Genomic DNA, 14,206 nt, shown 5'->3' with positions numbered 1-14,206 from the left:
TAAAACCCATGCACATATCATGGCTGATGTTTGGTCTATAATGAGGTATACTCAATCATAATTTGATCACCTTCAAATGATCTATGACGAGGTATAGATTTGTTTAAAACAACCTTATCAATGGAGCTATAAAAATATGTCCTATAACGTCAGTAACTCGGTGCTCCGGTACAACATGCCCAATTGAGACGAGTCGTAGTTACATGACGCAATATTTTCCAATAAACACTATGTGTATAAACAAAATATTTCTATATGAACTATAATAATGATTTGTAATACTCAATAATGGACGAAAACTAATCATGTACTTTGGATATTAATAACGATGACAGAATCTCAATTGCCAAAACGGATATATGCGTAGATCAAATTGGTATTTGAGTACTAGATAGATGAAGTTGTACGATGTAGTATTATAATAGTAGAAACAAACCAGGTGACGATTCAAAACCACGTGAACACGTGTATCCCTCCTCCGGTGGTGATAATAATACAGAAATGGATTTCTAAACCATTTTAACTCCTATACAACAATAATGTTAATTACAATAACAGCGAAAAAGTTATTGCAAAACATGCGTAAGTTATCACGCGTAGTATTTCTTCTCAAAGTTCGTTTAAAGAGCTACGCGTTTATGTCAATTCATTGCTTTCGATTTAAATTTAAACTCTTCATTGTACGTCACGTGTAGCAAGATTTTAGTAAATATACATACGAGTTTTACACTATGCCGTTATATAGATTTAAAAATAATTAAACAATACGAGACACAAATGCATCTTCTTCAGCTCATTGGGGTGCATATAGTTTCCCGCTTGTTTTCTTTAAAAAAATAATAATTTGTGTTACCGTGATTTTCAAGTAACCGACCGATTTTCATGTAGCTGACCGATTTTCATGTAGTCGACCGATTTTCATGTAGCCGACCGATTTTCATGTAGCCGACCGATTTTCATATAGCCGACTGATTTTCATGTAGCCGACCGATTTTCACGTAACCGACCGATTTTCATGTAACCGACCGATTTTCATATAGCCGGCCGATTTTCATGTAGCCGACCGATTTTCATGTAGCCGACCGATTTTCATATAGTCGGCCGATTTTCATGTAGCCGACCGATTTTCATGTAGCCGACCGATTTTCATGTAACGGAGCAATTTTCAAGAAGCCGACCGACTTTTTTTCAAGTAGCAGAACGATTTTCAAATAGCCGACGGATTTTCATGTAGCGGACTAATTGTATATATGGGCCACCGTATGGAGCAGAATACATGTTTGTTTGCAAATGTATTGTATTCATCACGATGAAACATGTCTATTTGATCACAGACCCTCCAACTGTATCTGTTGCACCTGACATAACCTGTATGGAGGGTGACCCTGTAACACTGACGTGTAGTGTAACTGATTCAAATCCATCTATCGAAACGATTCAATGGTCAATAAATGGTGTATCAGTACAGAGTAACGGATTGTATACCTTCAGCAGCATTGATAGAGATGACGCAGGAGTCTATATTTGTACGGCGTCAAACATTTATTATGATAGTACCCTTGGTATTGGAAGTAGTATAACTAACGTACACGTACATTGTAAGTAATCCTTGTTTAACATGCCAACATTAAGAATCATCCAATGACTCGGTGAAAGTGTAGTATTACCGTGTAGCTAAAATACAATTCAAACAGTCGATATATGTATACAATATCAATATTTGCTCGGGTGCACGTTGAAAAACACAATCCTAAATTTCTAGACAGACCATTCATCACCGGATTGACGGAATATGAGGTACAAGAAGGTGGAAATGCAAGACTGGTCTGCACGATAGATTCCAATCCGTACATAACAGCGGCAAATATTATTTGGCAAAAAAATAATGGTGATATAATCACAAAAAACGTCGCCATTACGTCGCCAGATGGTAATGTGGTAAATACGACTTTAACTATGAACGCAGTAACAGAGAACGATAGCGGACAATACCAATGCGTTGCACTTAGTGAATTTGAAGAAATGAGTCACGTAATCAGATTAAAAGTATTAAGTCCTTCATCAGGTGAGTATCCTTTTTTGAAAATGGCGATAGTTTAGGAAAACGGATGTTGTATTAACTGCTGTTTCTGTTCTAAATCTTAGAAAAAATGACACATTCATACGATAATGTGTATTTAATAATGTATATGTAGCATGTCGATTATGTGTTGTAAAGAAGCTGATCATTACCAGGCAGTTATGCCAGTATTTAGCTTTACATGCTAAAAGTTAAGAAATAAAAATATAATATTATTATATGATAATTGATATATAATGAAATGAAAATGTTTGAATCGATGACTGTTTACACATTTAGAATACACAAATGTAAAATATTAATGACCCATCAGTGTCCGTCTGGCTATATAGGACATATACCCCAAGTGTAAAAACTTCATTGCTGAGAGTTTAAGCCAGAAAAAAAGGTCTCCCAAACTGTTGTCGTTGGCTGCCATTGTGGAATCACGCAAATAATATTTGTATCCAGTGGTTTGTTGGAAAACGAATAAATCATGGAAATTACTTGAGCAATTATAATGTATATGAAAGTTATTTGCATAACAGTCAGAATTGCCAAAATTTCTTTATTATGGATGATGAATAATTTCATAAACTCTCACTCGTGTTTACAATTATCCATTTTTGCGGAAATAGATAAATGGTGCGAACTGACACTTCGATATAATTACGCCGTATTAACATACTGGACATGTGTGCTATATTTCACATTTTGAACACAGTCTTCCTATGACGTGATCCAGAATATTGCCACTTTCATAAAAAATATTGTGACATTGTACTTGTCAATGAATTACAACATTTTTGCAATTTTAATATGACAAGATTGTTCTTATTACTTGTTAGGCGCTTCTAAATATCTAAAGTATACTTTGTTGGAACTATACTATAATTTGAATACTAATTGTTTGCTGGTAGTTCCTGGGCGAACGCATATAACTGTTTGTGCCATTATGTGTTTATCTGGATGTGTTTTTTTTCCAGATTCAGGTGTTAACTCTTGGGTCATAGCGCTGATTTGTATTATTTTATTCCTGATTGCTGTAACTCTTTCAATTATATTCATACGAAAGCGTCTGACAGACAATTCAGGTATGCGAGTTGTTGATTTGGTCATGCGCACAAATATATCAAAGTTGACCACTTTGAACTATATATATTCGAAAATCGCGGCAAGGCTGGTGGGAACCAATAATTCTAGTCTATGATGCACACACTCTTATGCCGAGCAATCCAATGACGATATATCGTTCGTCATATACAATGCAGTAAAATTATTTTTCTTCGTCGCTAAAGAATACGCCTTTCAAGAAATGTGTATTGCCATGATTGATATCAGCATGATTCCCATGCTTAGTTACTTCACTCTTTCATCCCCTTATATAGCACATGATATAAACCAACAATATAAACACATCGTGTCAATCGATATGATATATGGTTGCAATCAAGAAATACGTCACATTTATGTAAATACATGCAAACATATACCACGGCAGGCGGATCAGATTAATATATTGCTACCAATAATTACCCAGTCAAAAACATGTTTCTCCAGGATGGCATTGCTTATAATGATTTCAGAACACAATACCAAATCATACTTAGATCACCAATGTCGATCCCAATGATAATAGATAAGCTGCGTTATTGTATTATTGTACTTATCGTATATAATCGCAATGGCTTAATCATCTCAAATATATTATTGTTATATTGTCTTCGTACCTAACTATTTTTTTTTCCTTTGCATGTAAGCTTGCAAGTCGTCTGTAAGGTAATTATAATTATATGTTTGATATGTACATTATAGCAGTATACGTGAAAGAATATAAAGTAATTTTAAAAACGATTTTTCAAAACTCAACTTCTATGCTATCAATTCCGTTGTTCATTATTAACACGTGTTCTGATAATCTGGCACGTTTATTTTTGTTTTGCCCTTTACAGAAAAGATTCAATAGATGATGACATCTCCCCTTATGCAGGTATGGATCTGGCAGTCCTGAGCACTGTAAAATTACGTTTCAAATTTTAAAGCAATTATTTTTATTATTTGAACAAGAATTAATGTTTTCTTTGTATTTACTTAGAGACATCATTTGTTGATGTTAACGTAACTTATGATGAACATGAAGGACCAGCGCATGACCGTGTCGTTGAGAATAACCTTCAAACAAAGGTAAATATACATATATGACTTACCATTCTTCACAATAAATTACATATATTCGCTTTAATTTCGATTTTTTTTACAGGGCGAACATGTGTACGCTTCGCTTACGAAAACACAATCAGCAGAAAATATCTACACAAACCTCCATGAAAAGGTTTGGGAATTTCCAAGAGAAAATATTGTGATAAACGAGATAATTGCTAAAGGATCATATGGCAACATTGCTAAATCAGAAGCATGGAATATTGCAGACACACGTGGGAGTACTACAGTTGTAGTAAACATATTTGAAGGTAACATTATTTCTTTTATGTGAACAACACTAAATATATTGTCATTACTTGACTACCTAACGTTCTTCTTTAAAATCACTTTAAAAATAGTCAGGGATCAATATGTATGTTTTTATTGGTCAATATTTTATTCTAACATGAATATTAATTATGCGCCATATCCTTGGTAATTATTAAATGTAAATCAATTTGGTACACCAGTAATTTCGAACATTATATATATACATTACATACTCAATATGTTATGAATCACTAAATTTAGCGCAGCATCTTACGTACAAATACCGTTGGTTGAATGTTAATATATAGTTTCTAATTTAATGTTATTGGATTACGCCCCGATCTAACCAATTGCAGTTAATAAGTATAAGCAATGAACAAGTAAAACAGATAATATTCTGGTTCTAGAAATCTTATATTCTGAATAGTTCTAGTGTTGTTATAGTTAATATTATGAAATACTGCATTGCACATTACTGATCATTTTTATCCTCACAGAAAACCCAATTGAAGATGAAAGAATCACACTTCTGAATGATGTGGATATGATGAAATCGCTTGGCTCGCATCCAAATGTCGTCGATTTATTAGGATATTGCACGATAGACGGTAATCTTGTTATTTAATTTATAATACACCTAAAAAGATCAATACGCTTGAAAAAGAAAACATAATTCATCCTGTAGTTACCGAGGGTATGTAATCGGCGATTCAAATGTTCAAATAATTCTCAAAATTGATAACAAACATTAGATATTTACGTGCAATCTTTCTGTGCGTTTGTGCGTTTTGTTCGCCTGATTATGGATTATGACCCGAATGACAACGAACGGCAAATCTTCGGTGCTAAATGTAAAACAATTATATATATATTAATATATATATATATATATATATATATATATATATATATATATATATATATATATATATATATATATATATATATATATATATATATATATATATATATATATATATATATATATATATATATATATATGATCTATAATGTCTGTATACTTTCCCTTTTTATAAGATCCAATTCTATTAATATTTGAATACATGCCAAACGGGAATTTACAAAAGCGTCTTCAAAATTCACGAGAATTGGAGACATCGTCATACGTCAATTTAACTACGAGAAGAAACACACTGACAAACTACGATCTTCTTAGTTTTTCTTATCAGTGTGCAATGGGAATGGAGTTCCTTGAGTGGAAGAAGGTATGTTGCTTCACGTATTAAATAAATTTGCATGTACATATCCATTATATACGTTTCTCGATATTAACTTTCTCGATAACACATAACCATATCTCTTATTTATTTGTAGTACATGCACTCTGAGTTAGCTGCACGTAATATATTGATGAATAACAGAATGATTTGCAAATTATCAAGAATTGGCTTAGCGAGAGATGTTGGTGATAAAAATCGTAATGATACAATCACTCAGGCAAGTTAAACGTCATATAATATTGTTACAAGGGGTATCGGCTATACATTGAGTGACATTTATATATTTTACTCATCCATTAACAAGACACGTTGTATATCTCACATGCAGAAGCATCTATATGCAAAGTGGATGTCACCAGAAACCTTACTAGAAAACGTGCATACAATCAGAAGCAATGTTTGGTCGTTCGGAATTTTACTATGGGAAATATTTACATTAGGTACGTGTATATATTTTATGACAAATGTTTGTTTTGCGCCAATAGCGAGAGAACGGTGCAACTGCCTGTCTATCTGGGCCTAGTTACTTTAGTCGGTAAATGTAAACAAAGCAATTATTTGATCGTACTCAAGCGTGGATTCCATACTCAGCCGATTATGCACTCAACAGGTCGCTCTAGTATTTTCAGACTATGCCGGCCAGTCGGACCCTCGATACATTTTTTTCTGTTCATGTTAACACTAACCCATGGACGAGTTCCATTGCAAACATGTAAAACGTCGCAGGACTAACAAATCCGTAATTTGGCTGTTTGCCAAAAAAAAAAAGTTTAGTTGTAGGCTATTGAACACCGTCTACCCATTCGTCTAGCCGTTCTTCATTTGTCACAAAATTCACTGTTTTATACAATTATATAAGTGTAACTAGTTTCCAACCAGTTGTAATCACTATGTGGTTATTACGATAATACGGCAAAGTATGCGCGAAGGCAGTAGAAAGATCGTTACGACCAACGCGTAGCAAAGTTCGTTGCGAACCCGTACTTTCTGCATTATTATTACACCACTATATTATTAACCGCATTCGAACACGTACATACTACGTTTTACGAATCGTTGAATTATATTGTTTTGGGTGTCAGATGTATAAAAGTAAATAGTACTTCATAGGCACAAATTTGAAAACAAACACATATTGAACCAAAGGTCAAATTGACTTATTGCAAAGTTATTTGACCCACGCCACGCCAGTTAACCTCGAGCTTCTTTTCACTCTGTGCACTCCAAGCATGTTTTCTCATTATCGAGGACACCATATATCTCGAATTAAAGACAAATTGATGACATGTGCATTCCAATTCAACCAACTTTTACACTATGATTTAATGCAAACGTATTTCGAAGAAAAAATAATTTCTGCGTATTAGATATTTTTTTTGTGTTTGAAAATGTATTAAGTTCATTTTAAAAGATCGCTACACTTGTTATGTATCAACAAATATTATTTTAACACTATATAAACACAAATATCGAACATCTCTTCAACACCAGTACGCAAACAACGTAAATGGTTACTCAGTGATTAACATATTTTTTACAAATTATTGTTTCTTTTTCGACAGGTTGTGAACCCTACCCAAACATATCAGTACCAGAATTAATAGAATCACTAGGTAAAGGCCATCGAATGCCTAAACCCGGACAGTGTGACACGCAACTGTGAGTACATTCAAATCAATTACAGTTATTAGGTGTAGTTATGACAACAATTATACTGTATAACATTATTACCGTGTGTATATTTGATCACAGTGTATGATTTGGTGTCTTATTACTATGTATATTATCAGGTATTCTTTGATGTTAAAGTGTTGGAATGTTAATCCTTCTCATCGACCAACATTCAAGGACATTGTGGATAATATAAAAACGTGTCTGGATGACGCCAAGTTTGGTAGTGTATTCTGCGTACAATCATTCCAAGGTTATTTTATTGACCAACGTATTAACTGAATTGAACGCGGTCTATAGCGATTTTTACCACATATTCTTTCTTATTGCTTTTTTTAGGTGTGTATTGATTAAAGAAGATGTATAGATGGGTCAAAATAGTTCGGATAAAATATATATCAAACACCTGGAACAATTTTAGATTAATTAAATAATAGGAAAATAATTCATATATAGTGTAAATATATATTTAATGATCACATTGTGACTTCGTAGCTAAAATAAATCCTCAAATTATTGCAAAAATAAATAATAATATTTTTTAGTTAGTAGTATGTTTGCAGTAGGTGTACACTCATGCAACGATCTGAAGGTTTCGCACTAAATCATTATCATTATATCACAAATAAATTTACGTGATAAAATTGGCGAAACTCGTTTATTTATGTGATTTGATATTTCATATCGATTACAAGCATTCTATGATATTTTGTAAGTAAGTAAGTGACAGTAACATGCGCGCACTGACGTCGATACGTTCAACAAAGAGTTATAAAAACATATCGTGTTTGAGTAATACTCATGCAACCTCCCGCATATTATCAGTGACATATTTGTTCACTAAACATTGAATATACAGTGATGTGATCCATCATTTGTGTAATAATACGATGTCACGCATGACATGTGACTTTAGTTCAATGAGGTGAAACCCATCAACTTATATTGTGTAACATAGTTAACTTTTCAGCAAAATACAATAAAAGTAAAATAACAATGTTTCAGTCGTTGGTTATTCCTATACTCCAATGTGTACATGAGCAATAGCGCATATCAATATTATATATTTTTTAAATGTTAATTTTTTGTGCTAGACGACAGTTCCGGACATTGAATGTCACTGTTGTCGTTCCTGACCTTCTTTTTTGTATGTGTAAATTGCAAGTGCTGGTGCTGACACAGAATTCATGATTGTGCGTCAACCAGTACTGGTCGAATACAATCACCTGCGGACCTTAACCAAGACCCAAAGTCGCATTCATTAGTGAATGAATCTCGGCCAGTGGAATTAGCCTTACTATTGAATCTGCGGCACACTCACAAAGGGTAGGGGTCGACCTTTTTGATGTTCAGCCTAAGGTAAGATTTGGACTTAGGTCTACAGACTATGAGTCTGATGCGACAAACACTATAATACCAGTGACCGATGATTTTTTATCGTTATATTGTAGTTAAGGATGCAAATTGTAACGGCGGCGTATCCAATTATGATAGTATAGTGTCAGCATAGAGACATCCCACACACGATAATTGTTAATCCATACATCGTTAACAGCAATCGTATTATGCAATCATATGTCTTACCAAATGTTTAACACATATTATACAGTAGACCTAGACACTACGTAATCTGTCAGGGATTGCAGTTATCGTTGGTTAACATATAACACACGCCTACTAGATACTTAACAGAGTTGTAAGTGACTGTGATTTGAGTTGGAACGAGGAAGCTGTCAGGCTGACTAGTAATAAAGTGGTTAATGTGTGTTAACTTCAATGGAGTATTCAATTGGGTCGGTCAACATTGGTACTTCTACGTACAACGCTTCTTTTGTAGAAACAATATTCCGTGTTTGTTCAAAAAACATATTATAATATATGTAACCTCGTTTACTTGCTCAGGCATGAATCGAGCTTCTACTTTGAACTATAGTACACTATAGTACGATGTAGTTGATGTGTGTATTGCAATGCTAGCGCACTTATAAACTTCCTCGTTCGTGAAAAGGTCAAACCAGGTCATCGTGACAGGCACCGAAGTACTTAAAACTAGCTCCTTGTAATGCGATACCTATTTTTAGACTTTCAATTGTTGTTTAACATTCCATAGCTCGAGTACACAACCATATAATCAGGTGTAATGAGGTTTGGTCAAAGGTCGTATTTGCCGCAACAAAAATAAGAAACAAGAGAAATTCTACAACGCACCTAATTCTTCTGAGGGCGATATTTGATATTCTATTGCGAAACGCTCGAGTCATTTATTCGTCGACAAACATATAGAAATAATAGTTCAACATTCACCCATATCGGTCTGTTTAATAATTATCAACAAGATTGAAATTGTCCAATTAATTGTGATTCATTATTCTAATAAACATAAATCAGCTATGGCATTTAAATATCGCATCGCGTCAACAAGTTGTGAATAAATGAATATGTGTCATACTAATACATAAACGGTTAATGGTCATTTAAACATTTCTCACCCGACAGTGAATACTGAATTTGCAAAGAGTTAGATTGTACAGAAATATGTAAATTGATTATAGTATGTATAGTATTGCTTATTGTGGGGGGGGGGCAAATATATTAATCTTGAAAATAACAGTTTTATACACATGTGTTACCAACATTAAAATGTACTTCATAAGCGAGAACAATTATTTATTTTAACATTGTTCATGTCTATAATGCAATATGCTTATATCTACTAGTGGTAAAACGAACGAAGGTGACACATTCATAAGTGATATGTATATGTCGTCGGCATACATGACTTAATATTAATTTATATCCAGGGCTACCTAAAATTATACAGCCTATTCTGATGCAAGTATGAGAGAATCGCTTAAAATTTAAATAGGGAATCAGCCAGAAAAAACAATAGTGTCTCCATGCCGATAGATCAATACTACCTTTACTAACAATTAATATAGTTTACATTCAGAAGATGAACATTGCAATATGAAAAGAAAAATAGGATATATATTAAATACTATTGTTATGAAAAGCAGTCTGGTCTTCTTCAACATGGCGTATTAATATTATTTGATTTTCAATTGCACACTTATGTGAACGTTGAGCAAATCTTACAACTGAGCGCCACCAACGTCAAAGTATACCGATGCGTTCAAACAAGTCACGCTCCTAGCATACAATTCAAAACTAAAAGTTCCTTTGTGACTACAAGCGTGGTTTTGTGCAATCAATTATTTTGAATCTCATCATTTATTCCATAATTGTATATATGGAAATATAAACATGTGATCACTGTAAAAAACGCGGGCTCATAGTTTTACAATATACAAAGAGTATTCAATTGGACAGTTCGTTACAATAGCTTCTACAAAATAAGAAAATACATTCATTTTTCATTGTTCATTCCCATTTGTATGTATACACTCACCTGCAACATTTGTAGAAAGATAAAATATAGCACTTTTTCTTCTAGCTTAGTTATGGGCATAACTGTTACTGAATATATTTGTAACACTTAAACTTGAGCAGGAAACGTATGTTACTTCCCAGAATAAATTAGCGCAACTAATACTTAGTCCATAGTTCAGTCGGGATACAGCATTATTTATTTTATGAATTTAGATGTATACAATTAGTGTTCCTGGTTAAGTAGTGCGCTTGCCTCATATTAGGGAATAAAAGTATTGGCCATAGCCTAGTCAAGAGCATACAAATAATTACCGGGCACGAACATTCACTCAACAAAACGCAACACAGGATTTGATTCTCACACGGCGTAGCGCCTCATTAATTGCATTTGTTATCTATCTATCAATAATTAATGTGTTTTTTGCCGTCAAATCTCTATATTTTGTATATATTATATAATCACTCGAACTTGTAACGATAAATTCTATCGATATTTAAAGTACACATTCTTTCTTTCAATTCGAGGATTACTAGCAAACAAGCTAACAGATGCTTTGTTAAAAATCGCTGCGTGTACCAGATGATTGCGAGGCAAACGAAATGAGTGTGCAAACAATTGTGCTTTCATTGTTTCTGGATTTGAATATGCGAATTGATTTCTGAATTCTGTACACTGTTATATGGTCAAAATGGTTCTACGTCGTGCCCGGCGAGATGCAAAATATTAACAGTATTTTGGTAAAAGCTGTTACACTTGTGATTATAATGTTAAACCTTTAATAAATAATTTTTTAATTCGTTTTGCATCCTTGTCAATAACAATAATAGCTATGTAATATACAAGTGTTGGTACACTGAATATATAATGAAAATCCACTAGACTCGCTTGCATACTGCGTTATTGAAATGCTTACAGAAACAAAATATTGGCCATAGAAAACATAAGTATGTGCTTAGATTATTAAAACATATATGGGTACACGCTTGTTCTGGTGTGAGCAGGATCCATGCAAAGTGCAGTTCTGCTTCTTTGTTATAATATTTTGGAAGGAAATAATGATTTCATTATGCACTAGTTTGAACCTTCTCAAGGTAAATGTTCGTGAATGAAAATTATGGCATTTGCTGTAAAGCATATGTCAAATGTACTATATTAAGAAAATCGTAATATTTCTTTTATCTGCAAAGGGAAGTGTGTTACATTATCACTCGTATTTCATACACTACACTATCTGGTGACCTAGGTATAGGATCAAATGCGATTATAGACAATTGGATATTGTTACGCATATTGTTCAAATTCATCATATGTGTCAACAGGATGGCTCCAAGTAACCAATACAGTGGCAGTAGCAATCAGATTATTTGCCATTGGCCCACATTGTTACGCTGTTGATTGAACAAAATTTTTATTTATTGTTTATAGCTCTGTTTATTTTGCTTTCAGGCATATTGCGTGTAATATCACAAATCTTTGCAGCATACATAATCGCCAGTACATAGGTCAACCTCTACTTCTATATATAGAATATATTTCTTATTGCAAAATTGTCCTCACAATCCCACCCCCATCAGGCACAAGGTGTGTCTGTATAGGAATGAAACAAATGGTATCAAGCTTGGACTTTTCTGGGTATCCCGTACGTGACAAAACAAAAGAAAGCTCGCCAGTCAGATCTGATGCTACGGGTGCTTTAAATGTAACATAAATCAAATTCATGCATAACATCCTGATACTAGGCATCTACTCATTCAATCCAGACTTGATTACGGGCTCAAACAATCAATTAAAACAGATCACAGTCTCATTTTTTCCGTTTAAATTATAATATTGAAAATCCTATAGGTAAAGGTTTTTGGAAATTCAATTCCAGTCTACTTCAGGATGATGAATTCCATGAGTCTGTGATCCGTGTCATTAATGATAGTAAACAAAAATATGTTAATGTGGAAAATATATGTCTATTATAGGTGTGACATCAGACAGTTCTGTATTCCTTTTTCGACCGACTAATCTCGTAAATATAGAGAAAAGTAACAAATGTTATATAATGAGTTTGGGCAGTTGGAAACATAACCGTCCGTTTCATATGAGTTGAATGCAAGGGAGAGGCGCGAATTGGATGATATAAATCGGCATTATACAAATGGTGCCATGATTAGATCCAGAGCTCAGTGGGTGAAGGAAGGAGAACGGAATAATAGATATTTTATTTCGCTTGAGAAAAGAAATGCAAAATTAAAATCAATTACTAAACTTTTTGACAATTCAGATACTATTACTACTGACCCCAAATTTATTCTAGATGAGCAGCGCAAATGTTTCCAAAATCATTATTCTGAAGAGAAGGTGCACCTCAATGATTCTGATTTTAACACAATTAGATATATTTCATATTTCATTGGAAGAGTGTACACAAGCCCTTGAAATCCTGCCTGTTGGTAAATCTCCAGGCACTGATGGGCTTACTTTTGAATTTTATAAACACTTTTGGGAATACATTAAAGACTTGGTTTATAACAATATTCTACACTCACTCCGCACTGGGGAATTATCGATTGTACAAAAAAGAAGAATTATTACACTTATACGAACAAAAGATAAGGATTTAAGGTATTTAAAAAAAATGGCGACCAATTTATGTCTTAAATACAGACTATAACATTTTAACTAAATTAATTGCAAATAGACTTCACACGGTTTTAGATAGAATTATTGACCAAGATAAAACTGGATATATCCATGGTAGATATATTGGCAAAAATATTTGTCTCATTAATGATATTTTTCATTTAGGAAATCTTAAAAAAATCTGTGGCATAATGCTTTTTATCGAGTTCGAGAAACCATTTGATTCCATTAGGTGCGGCTTCCTTCATCGGTCACTTCAGGCTATTAATTTTGGCGATGGGCTTCGTAAGTGGATTACAATTTTATATACAGATATCTCCAGCTGTGTTACGAACAATGACCATGCATCTCAATTTTTCACTTTGAAAAGGGGAGTCAGACAGGGCTGTCCGGTTTCTGCTTTTTTATTCATTATTTCTGTCGAACCGTTAGCTATCTATGTTAGGAAATGTAATGATATTCGGGGTATTAATTTATTTAATAATGATCTTTCAAAAATTTCACTCGTTCTTTAGAATGTATTGAATGTATTAACTTTATTCTGTTTTGGAGCAGGTTTACGTTTAAACAAAGGGAAAACAATAGCTAAGTGGTTAGGTTATCACAGGTATTTAGAGAAGAAACCCTTTCGGCTAAAATGGACTAATGAGTCTATTTATGCTCTAGGTATTTGGTTTACACCAGATGATAAGTCTTCCTTTATGTTGAATTTTAATCCTAAAGTCGAGAAGTTGAAATCAG

The 14,206-nt window shown here is 33.5% G+C and overlaps 1 protein-coding gene across 1 annotated transcript; it reads left to right on the top strand.

Annotated features, from left to right (window-relative positions):
• Positions 1 to 1,480: 1,480 nt before the first annotated feature.
• Positions 1,481 to 8,442, top strand: LOC144344948 (fibroblast growth factor receptor 2-like). Its single transcript, XM_085499273.1, has 13 exons — positions 1,481 to 1,598; positions 1,763 to 2,065; positions 3,046 to 3,153; positions 3,820 to 3,838; positions 4,012 to 4,049; positions 4,155 to 4,243; positions 4,320 to 4,530; positions 5,029 to 5,139; positions 5,570 to 5,757; positions 5,867 to 5,989; positions 6,101 to 6,212; positions 7,335 to 7,431; positions 7,563 to 8,442. Exons 2-13 carry the CDS (start codon positions 1,957 to 1,959, stop codon positions 7,723 to 7,725), a joined length of 1,368 nt encoding a protein of 455 aa, XP_085355399.1. The 5' UTR covers positions 1,481 to 1,598; positions 1,763 to 1,956; the 3' UTR covers positions 7,726 to 8,442.
• Positions 8,443 to 14,206: the final 5,764 nt, after the last annotated feature.

The sequence above is a fragment of the Saccoglossus kowalevskii genome, chromosome 5 (assembly GCF_978046115.1).
Source record: "Saccoglossus kowalevskii chromosome 5, keSacKowa6.1, whole genome shotgun sequence".
Classification (NCBI taxonomy): Eukaryota; Metazoa; Hemichordata; class Enteropneusta; family Harrimaniidae; genus Saccoglossus; species Saccoglossus kowalevskii.
This window is presented reverse-complemented; position numbering and strand designations above follow the sequence as displayed.